This window comes from Saimiri boliviensis, chromosome 3, assembly GCF_048565385.1.
Source record: "Saimiri boliviensis isolate mSaiBol1 chromosome 3, mSaiBol1.pri, whole genome shotgun sequence".
Lineage (NCBI taxonomy): Eukaryota > Metazoa > Chordata > Mammalia > Primates > Cebidae > Saimiri > Saimiri boliviensis.
Genome location: NC_133451.1, coordinates 160,403,763 through 160,422,523, shown reverse-complemented (window position 1 = coordinate 160,422,523; position 18,761 = coordinate 160,403,763). Strand labels below are relative to the sequence as shown.

At 46.8% G+C, this 18,761-nt stretch overlaps 1 protein-coding gene and 1 pseudogene across 6 annotated transcripts in view; one reads left to right on the top strand and one right to left on the bottom strand.

Annotated features, from left to right (window-relative positions):
* The first annotated feature begins 558 nt into the window (after positions 1-558).
* The window catches only part of LARP1B (La ribonucleoprotein 1B), a 171,588-nt gene continuing 153,385 nt past the window's right edge, over positions 559-18,761 (top strand). The window contains exons 1-3 of one of the 6 annotated variants that reach the window (XM_074396914.1): positions 1,224-1,992; positions 7,592-7,684; positions 18,485-18,543. In XM_074396914.1, the coding sequence (XP_074253015.1) occupies positions 1,464-1,992; positions 7,592-7,684; positions 18,485-18,543 (681 nt within the window). In that variant the 5' untranslated portion in view covers positions 1,224-1,463. Of the gene's footprint in view, positions 579-960; positions 1,184-1,223; positions 1,993-2,018; positions 2,416-7,591; positions 7,685-18,484; positions 18,544-18,761 lie in introns of those variants that run through there. The other 5 variants (XM_039479124.2, XM_039479123.2, XM_039479122.2 and 2 more) reach the window with 5 other exon arrangements.
* Positions 10,659-11,300, bottom strand: LOC120367762 (large ribosomal subunit protein eL15-like; annotated as a pseudogene).

The following is an 18,761-nucleotide window of genomic DNA, read 5'->3' as shown; positions in this document are numbered from 1 at the left end:
CGAGTTGAATGTGACTGAGGGGAAACCTACTGGGCGAGACCTACTGGGCGTGGGGTGGGGATGGGGGTTGCAAGTCTATACAAAAGGCGAGCACGTATAATGTATTATTTAACAAAGCTATGGGGTTGGGGCTCGGAGAAAAAACATCAGCAGGGAACCTGTTCTCGGGCACCTTGCACCACAACATAAACATTGACTCATAAATACACATATATGAAACGAATATCATCTCTATGTGAATGTGAGTGCTAAATAGAAAGCTCGTATCCGATTTATTATCAAAACGTCTTTGTGCTATTTTAATATCCATTGCGGGAAGAAAAAAAAAAACCTATTGGGAATATGGTTAATTTGTAATTAAGTGCTATTTCCCCATATTAAAGAAACAGGGAACAAAAAAATTTTAAAAGCCGGCGAAATACTGTTTGTTTTACTCAGGAACACTTTAAAACTCTTTCAGCTGGTGGGTGGGAATCGGGGCGGGGAAGGGCACTAAGCCAAATGCCTGGGCAAAGGTTTCCTAAACAGTTATGGGGAGGTAACTCCGCTTTCATCTGGGACGTGGCTCAACATTACAGGTGATCGCGATGCCCCGAGACAACTTGCACCGGGCGGAGGCGCTGGGCGCTAGGGGGCCAGGCAGCCGGCCGGGAAACCCAGCTCTCTCGGGAGCCGCCCCAGGCCAGGGGTCCGCGTCCCCTCCCTTAGCCTAGGTGCGACCCGGCTTTAAGGGCCTAAGGACAAATCGAGCACCAGGTCCTCCTGGCGCCCAGGGCGCTGCCGGCCCAGGCCCCAGGCAGCCGTCGCCGCCGGGGCAGGGCGCGAGACGGCCCGGAGCCACGGAGGCCCGGTGTGCGCCCCGCCCCTGAGCCCGCGAGCCGGGAGTCGTCCGGTTAGTCCTCTCTCGCCCTCGGGGGCCGCTGGGGCGGGGCAGGCCCTCGGGCCGGGCGGCACCCGGGCGGGCGAGTCCGTCAGCTCCCGCGGGAGGCCCGGCGAGGGCAGGAGCCGGTGAGTAGCCACGTCACGCTCCGCGGGGAGGCCCCGCCCCGTCCTCTCGGGCCGCCCCTCCTCGCCGTCTCCACGCCCCCGCGGGCAGTTACCGGCTCTGGCTGCTCGCGCCTCCCGGACTCCAGGCGAGCTCCTCGGCCCCGGCGTGCTGCGCCTCCGCGGCTGCCCGCGCCAGGTGAGGGCTCGCGGCTTCCGGCTGCGGCTCCCGGCGCGCGGTGGCGGGCTCCGGGCGTGCGCCGCGGAGAGGACGGGGCCGGCGGGCGGTTGGCGCTCCGTTCGGTGCGGGGAGGGGCGGCACGCCGGGCGCTGCGCGGCCTCGGCGGGCGGCGGCTGCGGCCACGGCGGCGGGGCTGTCGGGTTCTCTGTCCCCAGCCGGAGCCGGTCGGTGCCCAGGCCGAGAGACGGGCAGTCGGGCTCCCTGGCCTCGGGGCCACCCCGGCTGGGGCAGAGGGACCATGTCTGCTCGCGCCCCGGTGCCCGCCGCTCATTCTCGGGAGGATCCGCCGGCGGTGACTGCTGAGAGGGAGCCGCTGTTGGCCGCGGCGAACCGGCCGGCGGATCAGCCGCCCGCGTCCGAACGTGAGGGCAAGGAGGCGGCGAGGGAGGAGAGGGCCGCGGCCGCCACTAGCGCAGGGGCGCGGGGCGAGCCGTCGCCCGCGCTGGTGCTGGGACGCAGCGTGCCCCAGGCGGCTGTCCCCGTGAGGCCGCTGGCGCTGCACCTGGCGCACAAGGCGCGCGGGCCCGGGGGCCCCTTCGGCGGGGAGCCGCCACCACTGCCACCGCCGCCTCCGTCGCCGTTGCCGCCGTTGCTGCGGGATCCACCGGCCGAGATCGCCCGGGAGCAGGCGGCAGCTGGCCCTGAGGAAAAGCGGCAGCCGCCGCCGCTGCCGCCTAAGGGAAACCCCTGGACCAAAAAGCCTCCCCAGCACCTGTCCGCAGCCACGACAGGTCCGCCGTCGCCCCCGCTGGAAACCCTGGAGGCAGGTCTGTGGCTGCTCTGCGGGGGGCACTGGCAGGGTGCGGGCAGGGGCGACTGCGGGACTCGGAGGCGCGTGGCGGCGGGAGCGGGCTCAGGGCCCGCGGAATGGCAGGCCTCCCCTCCCTGTCAGTCGGAGGTAATTTGTTCCAAGGTGTCATTCACTCTGCCTGTTTACGTAAATGGGCATCTGGGAAGGGAGCGGCAGGAAGAGGTGGGACCTCAGGTTCTCCTCGCCTCATGGGGGCGCGGAGGGGGTAACTTGGCAGCGCAGCCCTGCTGGCACGGTTGCGATTGTGTTTTGCCCCCACGTGTTAGTGACTTGGGAAAGCAGCTAACTTTAGATATTGCAGTGCTTCGTATGGGAAAGTTTTGGTGGACTAAAAAGAAAAAAAGGGACTGAAGCAAGTCAGAGCACGGGGATTTTTTTCGTAAGTAGGAGCTCGATTGTAGTCTTTTATTGTGAAATAGTAAGATGAAAATTTCAAGGTTTTAGAAACACTGCTAAGCAGTCATATTAAAAATGAGACTTTAAATATAGTTGCTAATAAAGTGCTTTAAGTTAAGAGTGTGCTGGAAAATAGTTGAAATACGATAGTTGATATTCGAACGTGGATTGCATGTTAGGTAAATGGTTTTCTAACACGGTCAACTTTACTTCCCTTTAGAGGAGATTATATTATGCCACTGCATTTGAATGCTGACCAGTGCAGTATGGCCCTCGGTGCTTTATTTTGATTGTAGCAACTGCAACTTTAAAAAGTTAAAATGGGCCAGCGTGTTGGCTCAAGCCAGTAATCCCAGCACTTTGGGAGGCCGAGGCGGGCGGATTAACTGAGGTCAGGAGTTCGAGACCAGCTTGGCCAACCTGGCGAAACCCTGTCTCTACTAGAAACAAAAATTAGCCAGACGTGTTGGTGGGCACCTGTAATCCCAAGTTACTTGGGAGGCTGAGGCAGGAGGATCGCTTGAACGTGGGTGGAGAGGGGAGTGGGGGGTAGGGGAGAGTGGGGTATATGTGGAGGTTGCAGTGAGCCAAGCTCGTGCCACTGCACTCCAGTCTGGGCGACAAAGTGAGACTCCCTTTCAAAAAAAGAAAGAAAGAAAAAAAAGTTAAAATGGAAATACAAACCATGACAAAAAGCAGTATCTTCTACTTTTTGCTTCTAAATTAAGTTGTAAATTAACTGAACTTTTTATACGCAAATGAATCTGTTTACTTGCAAGTCTTCATTTAAAATTTAAATGTTTATTTAAAATTAAATGTTAGCAGTAGAGTAGAAAGTATTTGAGCATGTTTACTGGCTTGTGAAGAGCAAATGCAATGAAGATATGGTATAAATGTAAGGCAGTGGAGCCTAGACCGAGTTACTGCACTGCAGCTTGGACTATAGAGTAAGTCTCCATCTCAATTAAAAAAAAAAAAAGTCAATTGTTATAAGCCCTCATTGTGTTATATTAACGTTTCTTCAGATGATCTCTCCATTAAAGGGAGATAAGTGTTGATTTAATTGATTCTTTTGCATTTGCACAGAAATACTTCTCATTAATTTTTTTTTTTTTTTTTTTGAGACGGAGTTTTGCTCTTGTTACCCAGGCTGGAGTGCAATGGCACGATCTTGGCTCACCGCAACCTCCGCCTCCTGGATTCAGGCAATTCTCCTGCCTCAGCCTCCTGAGTAGCTGGAATTACAGGCACGCGCCACCATGCCCAGCTAATTTTTTGTATTTTTAGTAGAGACGGGGTTTCACCGTGTTGACCAGGATGGTCTCGATCTCCTGACCTCGTGATCCACCCGCCTCAGCCTCCCAAAGTGCTGGGATTACAGGCTTGAGCCACCGCGCCCGGCCCTCATTAATTGTTGACAAATTTTGACAGTTGCAAAAGAAAACTTAACAGCTTGTTCCAGATTTAATATTGGCATAATTTCTTTCTGTAAAGAGTTGTTTGTTTACTCCTATTACTAAAGAGAACACTGTTAAGTAAAGTCATCATAAAGTTTTTCTTTTTCTTTCTTTCTTTCTTTCTTTTTTTTTTTTTTTCTTTTTTCTTTTTTTTTAAAGGCAGGGTTTCACCATGTTGGTCAGGCTGGTCTTGAACTCCCGACCTCAGGTGATCCACCTGCCTTGGCCTCCAAAGTGCTTTGATTACAGGCGTGAGCCACTACGCCCGGCCGTCTTTTTTTTTTTTTTTTTTTTTTTTTTGAGACAAAGTTTTGCTCTTGTTGCCCAGGCTGGAATGCAAGGGTGAGATCTCAGCTCACTGCAACCTCCACCTCCCACCACACCTCTGGGTTCAAGCGATTCTCCTGCCTCAACCTCCTGAATAGCTGGGATTACAGGTACCTGCCAGGATGCACAGCTAATTTTTCTGCATTTTTAGTACAGACAGGGTTTCACCATGTTGGCCAGGCTGGTCTTGAACTGACCTCGGGTGATCCACCCAACTCGGCCTCCCAGAGTTCTGGGATGACAGGAGTGAGCCACCACGCCCAGCCCAAGTTTCTTTCCTTTTTTTTGAGATGGAATTTCACTCTTGTTGCCCAGGCTGGAGTGCAGTGGCATGATCTTGGCTCACTGCAACCTCTGCCTCCTGGGTTCAAGTGTAACCTCCCGAATACGTGGGATTACAGGGATGCACCACCACACCTGGCTAATTTTGTTTTAGTAGTTTTTCCATGTTGGTCAGGCTGGTCTTGAACTCCCTACCTCAAGTGATCCACCTGCCTCAGCCTCCCAAAGTGCTGGGATTACAGGCATGAGCCACTGTGCCCAGCCACATTTTTCTTTTTTTTAAAGCCTAGTGGTAAGCACTCTAAAATTTAGCAAAGAAAACCCTAGTGAGTCATCTTATTCCCTGTTTCACCTCCCTACTTCTAGATTTATAGGCAATTTTATACATTCAGTTAACTACCAAGTCATAGTTCTTTGTTTTTGTTTTTGTTTTTTTTTTTGAGACGGAGTTTCGCTCTTGTTACCCAGGCTGGAGTGCAATGGCGCGATCTCGGCTCACCGCAACCTCCGCCTCCTGGGCTCAGGCAATTCTCCTGCCTCAGCCTCCTGAGTAGCTGGGATTACAGGCACGCGCCACCATGCCCAGCTAATTTTTTGTATTTTTAGTAGAGACAGGGTTTTACCATGTTGACCAGGATGGTCTCGATCTCTCGACCTCGTGATCCACCCGCCTCGGCCTCCCAAAGTGCTGGGATTACAGGCTTGAGCCACCGCGCCCAGTCCATAGTTCTTTGTTGATTATAAAACCAGTATTAGAGATTTTAAACCTTTGAAGCCATGCATGGTAGTACGTGGCTGTAGTTTCAGCTCCTTGGAAGGCTGAGGCAGGAAGAATGGGTTGAACCTAGGTGTTTGAGGCTGTAGTGCCCTATCATAGTGCCTGTGAATAGCCACTACATTCTAGCCTGGGCAATATAGTAAGACCCTTTTTGTAAAAAAATTGTAATAAAAATAGAACTTTAAAAACTGTCAAGGTAAATCTTAGGAACTTTAATTGCAAATGACCTGTGAAAATATTTAACAGTTAACCTATTGGTGCCTTCATTCTTCAGTCTTCCCTGGAGATTGAGAACACTGATACTAGAGGTATGGTGTGGTTCATGGGAATTTCAGTTTTGCTGGTGTCTCGTGTAGGCAACTCTTTCTGTCTTTGGATGGAATCTATTCTGCACTGGCAGGAAGACCATCTTTCAGACCTGGAATAGCATAGTAACCATGCTGTCTTCCCAATACTGAGTCTGCACTGTGTTCTCCTACAATTCCTAAGAGATGGGATCTCTCTGTATTGCCCAGGCTGGTCTTGAACTGCCAGCCTCAAGTGATTCTCCTGCTTTTCAAAGTGCAGGGATTATAGACTTAAGCCACAGTCCTTGGCCTCTCCCACAACTTCTATTTGCAGTTAAATAACTTGGATGATTTAGATAAAAGAGATTGTGAGGCCTGTATAGGATGGCTCACGCCTGTAATCCCAGCACTTTGGGAGGCTGAGGCAGGTGGATCATGAGGTAGGAGTTTGAGACCAGCCTGACAAACATGCTGAAAACCTGTCTCTACTAAAAATACAAAAATTAGCCAGGTGTGGTGGCACTGGCCTGTAATCCCAGCTACTCAGGAGGTTGAGGCAGGAGAATCACTTGAACCTGGAAGGCAGAGGTTGCAGTGAGCCGAGATTGGGCCACTGCACTCCAGCCTGGGTGATAGAGCAAGACTCCGTCTCAAAAAAAAAAAAAGAGAGGCCAGGCGTGGTGGCTCAAGCCTGTAATCCCAGCACTTTGGGAGGCCGAGGCAGGTGGATCATGAGGTCAAGAGATCAAGAGCATCCTGTTCAACATGGTGAAACCCTGTCTCTACTAAAAATACAAATATTAGCTGGGCATGGTGGCGCGTGCCTGTAATCCCAGCTACTCAGGAGGCTGAGGCAGGAGAATTGCCTGAACTCAGGAGGCGGAGGTTGCGGTGAGCCGAGATCGCGCGATTGCACTCCAACCTGGGTAACGAGCGAAACTCCGTCTCAAAAAAAAAAAGAGAAAGATTATGGTATAGAAACGTACTGTTTTGAGAGACTTGGGTTCTAGTGCAGATATTGTTACTAACTAGCTAGTTGACTTCTGGCAAGATTTCTAGGCATTATAAATGAGTAGCATGGATAGACCCATACCTTTTGTTTCATAATACCAGAGTGCCACTTATAACCTGACTGCCTTGGCTTCTGTTTATTTATTTAATATTATTTAATTTATTTAAATAAATAAATTTTGCTTTAATTTATTTAAATAGGCAGGTAGATCATCAGTCTTGCTCTATTGCAGTGGTGAGATTGTAGCTCACTGCCGCCTTGACCTCCTGGACTCAAGCAATCCTCCTGCCTTGGCATCTCAAGTAGTTGGGATGACAGGCATGCAATGTCATCCCATGGAATTAGCCATGACTGGCTAATTTTATTTTATATTTTATTTCTTTTTTTTTTTTTTTTTTTGAGACCGAGTTTCACTCTTGTTACCCAGGCTGGAGTGCAATGGCGCAATCTCGGCTCACCGCAACCTCCGCCTCTTGGGTTCAGGCAATTCTCCTGCCTCAGCCTCCTGAGTAGCTGGGACTACAGGCACGCGCCACCATGCCCAGCTAATTTTTTGTATCTTTAGTAGAGACGGGGTTTCACCATGTTCACCAGGATGGTCTCGATCTCTTGACCTCGTGATCCACCCGCCTCAGCCTCCCAAAGTGCTGGGATTAAAGGGTTGAGCCACTGCGCCCGGCCATTTTATTTCATTTTTATTGTATTTTTATTTTTTTGAGACGGAGTCTTGCTCTTGTCACCCAGGCTGAAGTGCAGTGGTATGATCGGCTCACTACAACCTCCACCTGTTGGGTTCAAGCTATTCTGCTGCCTCAGGCTCCTGAGTAGCTGGTGCCTGCCACCATGCTGGCTAATTTTTGTATTTTTAGTAGAGACAGGGTTTCGCCATGTTGACCAGGCTGGTCTCAAATTCCTGATCTCATGATCTGCCCCTTTTGGGCTCCCAAAGTGCTGGGATTACAGGCGTGAGCCACTGTGATTGGTCATGGGTAATTATTTTTAATTTTTTTTTTTAGAGACAGGGTCTCCCTTTGTTGCTGGGGCTGGTCTTAAACTCTTGGGCTCAAGCTATCCTCCTGCCTTAGCCTCCCAAAGTGCTGGGACTACAGGTAGGTGTAAGCTACCCTGTCTTGTGGCTTTCTATTTTATGTATTTATTTATTTATTTTGAGATGGAGTTTCGCTTTTGTTGCCCAAACTGGAGTGCAATGGTGTGATTTCAGCTCACTGTCACCTCCACCTCCTGGATTCCATCGATTCTCCTACCTTAGCCTGCCAAGTAGCTGGGATTTCAGGCATTTCAGGCATTCGCCACCATTAATTTTTGCATTTTTAGTGGTGATGGGGTTTCTCCATGTTGGCCAGGCTGATCTTGAACTCCGGACCTCAGTCGATTCACCGCTCCATCCTACCAAAGTGCTGGGATTACAGGCATGAGCCACTGAACTCAGCTGGGCTTTCTATTTTCTTTCTTTTTTAAATTTTTTTCCCAGATGCAGTCTTGCTCTGTCACCCAGGCTGGAGTGCAGTGACTCAACAACCTCCGTGTACTGCAGCCTCCACCTCCCCAGTTTGAGTAATTCTCCTGCCTCAGCCTCCTGAATAGCTGGGACCACGGGTGCATGCAACACCGTCTGGCTAGGTTTTTTCCTGTATTTTTAGTAGGGACCGGGTTTTACCAGGTTGGCCAGTTTGGTCTTGAACTCCAGACCTCAGGTGATCTGCCTGTCTCAGCACACCAAAGTGCTAGGATTATGGGCATGAACCACTGTGCCTCATCTGGCATTGGGCTTTTTCTTTGCTTTTTTTTTGAGATGGAATTTCGCTCTTGTTCCCCAGCCTGGAGCGCAATGACTTGATCTTGGCTCGCTGCAGCCTCCGCCTCCCAGGTTCAAGAGATTCTTCTGCCCCTGCCTCCTGACTAGTTGGGATTACAGGCATATGCCACCATGCCTGGCCAATTTTATATTTTTAGTAGAGATAGGATTTCTCAGTGTTGGTCAGGCTGGTCTCGAACTCCGGACCTCAGGTGATCTGACTGCCTCAGCCTCTCAAAGTGCTGGGATTACAGGCGTGAGCCACCATGTCTGGTCAGGCTTTCTTTTTTCTTAAGCAAATTTGTAACTTTAGGAATAAAGAAATAGGACCAGAGGTTGTTTAAAGTTCATAGTGAGTACCTCTAAATCTATTAGTGATTGTAATTTATTTATACAATATAAATTGTATAATTCTACAAAACAGGACATTCTGTGAGACAGATAATTATATTGAAACAACAGACTTAAACCAGGTCTATTCTGGTCAAACTTGGATTTACTGTCACTGTGTTAATGAAGTAAAGGAATTGCATCCTCAAAATTTTGCCAGGAAGTTTATTACTAGAGTTAGAAACATAGGTAACACAGGTGAGGGTATTTCAGGACAGAAATTATGAATTTTCTCTACATTACAACCTGCATATCTAAGTGAGCCAGATTTTTGATGCCTCAGCTCTTGTGAGAAACTTTCTTCTACTTTTAGGATGATTTTGATCGTGTGTCGTCGTTTCTAGAAATCCAGGTAACTCTTTGTAGCCAAAGTTGCTGCCCACCCAAGGGGCCTGCTATCTTGAAATTCAGTCATGAGAACAGAAGGAACTTCTCCCATCTATGTCCTGACTTGGTATTTTATTTTGGAGACCTTTCTCTCTTTTTTTTTTTTTTTTTTTGAGATGAAGTCTCATTCTTGTCACCCAAGCTGTAGTGCAATGACACGATTTTGGCTTACTGCTCACTGCAACCTCCGCCTTCCAGGATCAAGCGATTCTCCTGCCTCAGCCTTCTGAGTAGCTGGGATTACAGGCGCCCACCACCATGCCTGACTAATTTTTTTAGTTTTAGTAGAGATGGGGTTTCACCATGTTGGCCAGGCTGGTCTTCAGCTCTGGACCTCAGATGATCCACCCACTTCAGCCTCCCAAAGTGCTGGGATTACAGGCATGAGCCACCGTGCCCAGTCTTTTGTTTTTTGTTTTTTGGTTTTTTTTTTTTTTTGAGACGGAGTTTCGCTCTTGTTACCCAGGCTGGAGTGCAATGGCGCGACCTCGGCTCACCGCAACCTCCGCCTCCTGGGTTCAGTCAATTCTCCTGCCTCAGCCTCCTGAGTAGCTGGGATTACAGGCACGCACCACCATGCCCAGCTATTTTTTTTGTATTTTTAGTAGAGACGGGGTTTCACCATGTTGACCAAGATGGTCTCGATCTCTTGACCTTGTGATCCACCCGCCTCGGCCTCCCAAAGTGCTGGGATTACAGGCTTGAGCCACCGCGCCCGGCCCAGTCTTTTGTTTTTTAAGAGACTGGCTCTCACTGTCACCCAGGCTGCAGTAGGTTTACAGTGGCACACAATCATAGCTTACTGTAGCCTAGAACTCCTGGGCCCAAGGAATCCTCCTGCCTTAGCCACTCGAGTAGCTAGGACTACTGGCATGTGCCACTATGCCTGGCAAATTATTTTTATTTTTATTTATTTATTTAAATTTATTTTTTCTTTTTCAGCCTCCTAAAGCATATTTTTATTTTTTACATTTGAAAATAGAGACAGAATCTTGCCATGTTGCCCAGGCAGGTCTCAGAACTCTTGAACCCAAGCTATTTTAATTTTTTTTTGTAGAGACAGGGTCTTACTATATTGCCCAGGCCTAGTCTTGAACTCTTGGCCTCAAAAGATCCTCTGTCTCAGCCTCCCAAAGTAATTACAGGTGTGAGCTTGGCCTTGCAGATTCTTTTTTTTTTTCCCCTCTTTTAAAAATTTATTTTAAATCGATTACACCACATAGTATGTATTATATACTGACATATAATTATATACTGACATATAATTCCCTAATAAGATAAAGAAAAGACAGAAAAATTTATCTTATTAGAAACAAGATACACCATCACTTACAGTCTTCAAACATTATTGCACTGTAACTTTCTTAATTTGACAAAGCATTCATGAAACAATCTGCAGACTAGTTCTAACAGACAAATAATACCTGTAAGCAGAATGTAGACATTATTGTCCTAAATTGTTTATTAGGTATAAATTTTACAAACTTAATTTATATTAGTGGTAATGGTGGGGCTGGAGAGTATTGTTGTGCCTTCTCCAAGCTGCCCAGTGAAAACTTCCAATAGTGTGGTAGAACTTATGGCCCTTTCTAAGGCCATGGCTCTTTCAGCCTGCAGATGTAAGTCAACCCATGCATCTCCCTGTGTTTCTGGACTGGTTTAGTGATCCACTGGGTATTAGGATTTCTTCTGATGATAGCTTTATGGAATGGATCAATGAAGATAACCTCAAAAAATTTGTATGTGGAATCTTCACCAACCCAGTAAGAATTCAGGACTCTTAGAGCCCCATAGTGGCATCCAGCTCGCTCCTCTGTGACGGACTGAAGGCTTCGAGCAAACTTTAGCTGGTTAACACCATGATGGACGGCTTGCCATAAGTTGCACCTTGAGGAACTGGGCTTTTTCAGCCACCACGGCAAACACAAATCATATATATAACGTCACCTTGCTTGGCTTCGTAGCCTAGTTGGCGTGCTTTGTCAGGCCGGGTAAGGTGGGGAGCCCTGTGGAGAGCAGAGAGTTGTGGTACTGCCAGCAGCCGACCCTCAGAAGAAAGCACATGACATGAGACTGCTTCTTTCTCCATAGCTCCTGGATGTACTTGTATGCATCCATCTTGGCTTAACTGATGGCTGCTGCCAGACGGAAAGGGCGTAAATTCTTTTTTTCTTTTCTTTTTTTTTTTTTTTGAGACGGAGTTTCGCTCTTGTTACCCAGGCTGGAGTGCAATGGCGCGATCTCGGCTCACCGCAACCTCCGCCTCCTGGGTTCAGGCAATTCTTCTGCCTCAGCCTTCCTGAGTAGCTGGGATTACAGGCACGCACCACCATGCCCAGCTAATTTTTTGTATTTTTAGTAGAGACGGGGTTTCACCATGTTGACCAGGTTGGTCTCGATCTCTCGACCTTGTGATCCACCCGCCTCGGCCTCCCAAAGTGCTGGGATTACAGGCTTGAGCCACCGCGCCCGGCTTAAATTCTTTATTAAAATCACAGTGTGGGATTTATTAATCCTTTACCTGTAGTTATGGTTGTCTTTTGCCTATTAAAAATCAGCATTCTAGTATAATTTCCATTCTTTTACTCACAAAAATGTGGCATGTAAATACTGATTTTTTTTCCCATCTTTTTCATTCTTATTTTTCTTGAATCCTATGTTCATCAACCCTCTTTTCTATTATTTGGTTCATCAAACTTTTTTCCTGTTTGGTTCCTAGAAACCTCAAATAAGCTTAGCTGTTGTTACCTTAATGAAATAACATTTTAAGTAAGTTATATAGCAAAAATGCATAAATATATTCTCCTTATAAAAATAGAAATTTCATGTCACCATAAGATAACTTGCTGAATATCCTTTCAGACCTTTTTATGCAATTCCAAATATAGTTTTGTAAATGTATTTAGAACACATAATATCATCCCTCATTTTTTTTCATTTAAAGTGTTGGCTAATTCTTTTTAAATCTAAACTCCTTTTGAAAATTGCTGAGGACTGGTAGAGCACAGTGGCTCATACCCATAGTCCCAGCATTTTGGGAGACCAAGGCAGGTCTATCACCTGAGGTCAGGAGTTTGGGACCAGCCTGGCCAACGTGAAACCCCATCTCTACAAAAAATACAAAAATTAGCCGGGTGTGGTGACCAGCACCTACAGTCTTGGCTATTCAGGAGGCTGAGGCAGGAGAATCACTTAAACCCAGGGAGCAGAGGCTGTACTGAGTCGAGATGGTGCCATTGCATTTCAGCATGGGTGACAAGCAAAACTCTGTCTGAAAAAAAAAATTGCTGAGGATGGTGAGCTGCGGTGTTTCATACCTGTAATATTAACACTTTGGGAGACCAAAGTGGGAGGATTGTTCGAGTCCAGGAGTTTGAGACCAGCTTGGGTAACATAGTGAAACTCCATCTCAATTAAAAAAACAAGAACAAACCAAAAAAATACTGTTAAGTAGTGATCCATAAATAGAGTTTGACAGTTAATTTAGACATTTACCTGTTGATCATCTTGATTTTTTTTCATTTTTGTATTTATGTGAAGAAACTGAACATTTTTTTTTTTTTTTTTTTTTTTTTTGAGACGGAGTTTCGCTCTTGTTACCCAGGCTGGAGTGCAATGGCGCGATCTCGGCTCACCGCAACCTCCGCCTCCTGGGTTCAGGCAATTCTCCTGCCTCAGCCTCCTGAGTAGCTGGGATTACAGGCACGTGCCACCATGCCCAGCTAATTTTTTTGTATTTTTAGTAGAGACGGGGTTTCACCATGTTGACCAGGATGGTCTCGATCTCTTGACCTCGTGATCCACCCGCCTCGGCCTCCCAAAGTGCTGGGATTACAGGCTTGAGCCACCGCACCCGGCCTGAAACTGAACATTTTTATACACATCATATCCATGTGTGCCTTTCTGAAGGGTAAATGCTGAGAAGTAGAATTAGTAGGTTATAGGGTATTTTTTTAGTTTACAAGATGCTTTCTAAAGTAACTACAAATTGATAATTCAACTATTAGAGTTTGAGAATTGTCTGCTTTCACATTTTTTTTTTTTTTTTTGAGACGGAGTTTCGCTCTCGTTCCTCAGGCTGGAGTGCAATGGCGCGATCTCGGCTCACCGCAACGTCTTGCCTGCTGGGCTCAGGCAATTCTCCTGCCTCAGCCTCCTAAGTAGCTGGGATTACAGGCACGCGCCACCACGCCCAGCTAGTTTTTTGTATTTTTAGTAGAGACGGGGTTTCACTATGTTGACCAGGATGGTCTCGATCTCTCGACCTCGTGATCCACCCGCCTCGGCCTCCCAAAGTGCTGGGATTACAGGCTGAGCCACCGCGCCCGGCCTGCTTTCACATTTTTAAAAGCACTCGTTTTTACATTTTCTCTTCAAAATGATAAAATGTGAAATTTTGTTTTTGTTTTTGTTTTTGTTTTTTTGAGACGGAGTTTCACTTTTGTTACCCACGCTGGAGTGCCATGGCGCGATCTCCTCTCACCGCAACCTCCGCCTCCTGGGTTCAGGCAGTTCTCCTGCCTCAACCTCCTGAGTAGCTGGGATTACAGGCATGCGCCACCATGCCCAGCTAATGTTTTGTATTTTTAGTAGAGACGGGGTTTCACCATGTTGACCAGGATGGTCTCGATCTCTTGACATTGTGATCCACCCGCCTCAGCCTCCCAAAGTGGTGGGATTACAGGCTTGAGTCACTGCACCCGGCAAAATGTGAAATATTGATATTATCCGTGTATTTTCTTGCTTTTTTTTTTTTTTTTTTTTTTTTGAGACGGAGTTTCGCTCTTGTTACCCAGGCTGGAGTGCAATGGCGCGATCTCGGCTCACCGCAACCTCCGCCTCCTGGGTTCAAGCAATTCTCCTGCCTCAGCCTCCCGAGTAGCTGGGACTACAGGCGTGCACCACCACGCCCAGCTAATTTTTGTATTTTTAGTAGAGACGGGGTTTCACCATGTTGACCAAGATGGTCTCGATCTCTTGACCTCGTGGTCTACCTGCTTCGGCCTCCCAAAGTGCTGGGATTATAGGCTTGAGCCACTGCGCCTGGCCCAGTGTATTTTCTTTTTTCTTTTCTTTTTTTTTTTTTGAGACGGAGTTTTGCTCTTGTTACCCAGGCTGGAGTGCAATGGCGTGATCTCGGCTCACCGCAACCTCCGCCTCCTGGGTTCAGGCAATTCTCCTGCCTCAGCCTCCTGAGTAGCTGGGATTACAGGCACGCGCCACCACGCCCAGCTAATTTTTTGTATTTTTAGTAGAGACGGGGTTTCACCATGTTGACCAGGATGGTCTCGATCTCTCGACTTCGTGATCCACCCGCCTCGGCCTCCCAAAGTGCTGGGATTACAGGCATGAGCCACCGTGCCTGGCCCCAGTGTATTTTCTTAATTAAATTTTTGCCATGGCCGGGCGCGGTGGCTCAAGCCTGTAATCCCAGCACTTTGGGAGGCCGAGGCGGGTGGATCACGAGGTTGAGAGATCGAGACCATCCTGGTCAACATGGTAAAACCCCGTCTCTACTAAAAATACAAAAAATTAGCTGGGCGTGGTGGCGCCTGCCTGTAGTCCCAGCTACTCAGGAGGCTGAGGCAGGAGAATTGCTTGAACCCAGGAGGCGGAGGTTGCGGTGAGCCGAGATCGCGCCATTGCACTCCAGCCTGGGTAACAAGAGCGAAACTCCGTCTCAAAACAAAACAAAACAAAACAAAAAAAACTGTTAGGAGTAGTCCGTAAATATAGCTGATAATTCATAGTGTCTGTCTTACTAATGATGTTTGAAAAATGGAGATAAATATATTCCATGCTCTTTCATGTATATTTATACTAGCTTAAATTTGCAGGGTGTTTTGTTTGTTTGTGAGAAATGATCTCACTCTGTCATCCAGGCTGGAGTGCAGTGACATGATCATAGCTCTTGTTTAAAGTATCCTAACCCTTAAAAATATATTGTTTTCCTTATCTGTTTATAGTTATTTTTTTGTAGGTCCCAGGATTTAAGAATAACATTTTATTTTTAGTATTTATGTTTTTTTTAATTTTATTTCTTTTTGAGACAAAGTCTTGCTCTGTCCCTCAGGCTGGAGTGCAGTGGCGTGATCTCCCTTCACTGCAACCCTCCGCCTCCTGGGTTGAAGTGATTCTTGTGCCTCAGCTTCCCGACTAGCTAGGATAACAGGCACCTGTCACTGTGCCTGGCTTATTTTTATGTTTTTTAGTACAGATGAAATTCCGTCATGTTGTCCAGGCTGGTCTTGAACCCCTGACTGCACGTGATCCATCCGCCTCAGCCTCCCAAAGTGGTTTATAAGCATGAGTGACCACACCCAGCCTAAGAATAACATTGTAAAGATAGAATAATGATCAAAAAAGATGTACTGGTATATAGTGTCTTTCTTACTACTGATGTTTGAAAAATAGAGGCATGTAGATTCCATGCTTGATCATGTATATTTATAGTAGCTTAAATTTGCAGGGTGTTTTGTTTGTGAGAAAGGATCTCACTCTGTCATCCAAGCTGGAGTGCAGTGGCATGATCATAGCTCACTGCAGCCTGTAGCTCCTGGGCTCCAGCAATCCTCTCATCTCAACCTCCTGAGTAGCTGGAACTACAGGTGTGCACTACCATGCCCAACTCTTTTTATTTTTTTGTGGAGACAGGGTTTTGCCTATGTTGTCAGGTCTGGTCTTCAACTCTTGGGCTCAAGTGATTCTCTTGCCTTGGCCTCTCAAGAGTGCTGGGATTACAGGCTTGAGCCACTGTACCTGGCTTGTTTCTTTTTTTCTTTCTTTTTTTTTTTTTTTGAGACGGAGTTTCGCTCTTGTTACCCAGGCTGGAGTGCAATGGCGCGATCTCGGCTCACCGCGACCTCCGCCTCCTGGGTTCAGGCAATTCTCCTGCCTCAGCCTCCTAAGTAGCTAGGATTACAGGCACGCGCCACCACGCCCAGCTAGTTTTTTGTATTTTTAGTAGAGACGGGGTTTCACCATGTTGACCAGGATGGTCTCGATCTCTCAACCTCGTGATCCACCCACCTCGGCCTCCCAAAGTGCTGGGATTACAGGCTTGAGCCACCGCGCCCGGCCTTGTTTCTTACTTAGAAACAAAAAACAGGTTTCATCTATTTGAATATACATTTTTTTTTTTTTTTTTTTTTTTTTTTTTGAGACGGAGTTTCGCTGTTGTTACCCAGGCTGGAGTCCAATGGCACGATCTCGGCTCACCGCAACCTCCGCCTCCTGGGTTCAGGCAATTCTCTTGCCTCAGCCTCCTGAGTAGCTGGGATTACAGGCACGTGCCACCATGCCCAGCTAATTTTTTGTATTTTATGTAGAGACGGGGTTTCACCATGTTGACCAGGATGGTCTCGATCTCTTGACCCTGTGATCCACCCACCTCGGCCTCCCAAAGTGCTGGGATTACAGGCGTGAGCCACTGCGCCCGGCCTCCCTAAAATTATTTTTAAAACCTGGGGGACTCCTTTCCATGTCAATACATTTACAGCTTTGTCTGATTTCCAAAAGTTACATACTATTTTGTGTATTATTATGTAGAGGTTATTTAAATACGATTATCAACAAAATTGCATTGAACATCCTATATAGACATCTTTGTCCCTTTTCTTGATTTCCAGTTAATTTCCCAGAAATCGAATTGTTTTATGAAAAGGTTATATACATTTTAGTATATCTTTCAAGATTATCCTTGAAAGATACACTACCTTGGCTGGGCACAGTGGCTCATGCCTATAATCCCAGCACTTTGGGAGGCCGAGGTAGGCAGATTACCTGAGGTCAGGAGTTTAAGACCAGTCTGGCCAACAGGGCGAAACCCTGTCTTTACAAAAATAAAAAAATTAGGCTGGCGTGGTGGCATGCACTTGTAATCACAGTTGGTTGGGAGGGTGAGGTGGAAAGAACTGCTTGAACCTGGGAGGCAGAGGTTGCAGTGAGCCGAGGTTGAGCCACTACACTCCAGTCTGGGTGACAGAGTGAGGCACTGTCTCGGCTTATGCTTGTAATCCCAACATTTTGGGAGGCCAAGGCAGGTGGATCACTAGGTCAGGAGTTTCAAGACCAGCCTGGCGAAGATGGTGAAACACTGTGTCTACTAAAAATAAAAAAAAATTAGCTGAGCTTAGTGGCAGGTGCCTATAATCCCAGCTACTCGGGAGTTTGAGGGAGAGAACTGCTTGAACCTGGGAGGTGGAGGTTGCATTGAGCTGAGATCACACCTCTGCACTCCAGCCTGAGTGATAGAGCAAAACTCCGTCTCAAAAAAATACAAAATTAAAAATAAATAAAAAAATACTACCTCATACTCTTATCAACAGCATGAGAGAAACGAGAGACTGCCTTAAAATGATAAAATAGAGGGGCCGGGCGCGGTGGCTCACGCCTGTAATCCCAGCACTTTGGGAGGCCGAGGCAGGTGGATCACGAGGTCAAGAGATCAAGACCATCCTGGTCAACATAGTGAAACCCCGTCTCTGCTAAAAATACAAAAAATTAGCTGGGTATGGTGGCGCGTGCCTGTAATCCCAGCTACTCAGGAGGCTGAGGCAGGAGAATTGCCTGAACCCAGGAGGCGGAGGTTGCGGTGAGCAGAGATCGCGCCATTGCACTCCAGCCTGGGTAACGAGTGAAACTCTGTCTCACAAAAAAATAAAATAAAATAAAATAGAACGTTATATTTCTAATTTTCTCATGTTATATATATATTTTTTCTTTTTTTTGAGATAGAGTCTCGCTCTGAGGCCCAGGCTGGAGTGCAGTGGCACGATCTCAGCTCACTGCAACCTCTGCCTCCTAGGTTCAAGTGACTCTCCTGCCTCAGCCTCCCAAGTAGCCAGGACAACAGGCATGTGTCACCAGACCTGGCTAAGTTTTGTGTTTTTAGTAGAGATGGGGTTTCACCATCTTGGCCAGGCTGGTCTCGAACTCCTGACCTCAAGTGATCCTCCTGCCTTGGCCTCTCAGAGTGCTAGGATTACAGATGTGAGCCACCCTGCCCAGCCTATATTCTGTTGATGAAGGATTGTTCTGTTTGTTTAGTGTAAGTACACTGTTAATACTGTTAATATTTCTTTTCTTTTTTTTTTGGTGCCGTGACTTGGAGTATTTCTTCTTGATTTGGAGACTGAAGAAAAATTTGAATCTGTGTGTCAAATGGAGCTGATTTTTCGCTAGGAATTTGAGTCTCAGAACTTTGGATTTTGTTGGGAGTGATGATTATACTGATTTACTGAAATTGATATAGTAGTTATTTTGGTAATATTTTGAATGAAGTAGTTGTAAAAACAATTCTATATATTTTCTTTAGAGTTCAGTTCTCCCAAAATTATAAAAGCAGGAAAACTCAAGACAAAGAAATCCAGCAAGGTATGTCTTTATAGGAAATAGTTCTTAACTGTATTGATTTTTTAAAATAGTGGCTAAGAACTCTTAGGTTATTATAAGTGTATTTTTCTTCTAATTGTATTATTGATATTAGCTTAAAGTTAGTATTATGGAGAGCCTTTATCCAAACCTCTATATATATGTCTTTGCTATCGTGTGTAACTCAATAATGTCGTAAATAGTGGTGAAAGCTTTATTGT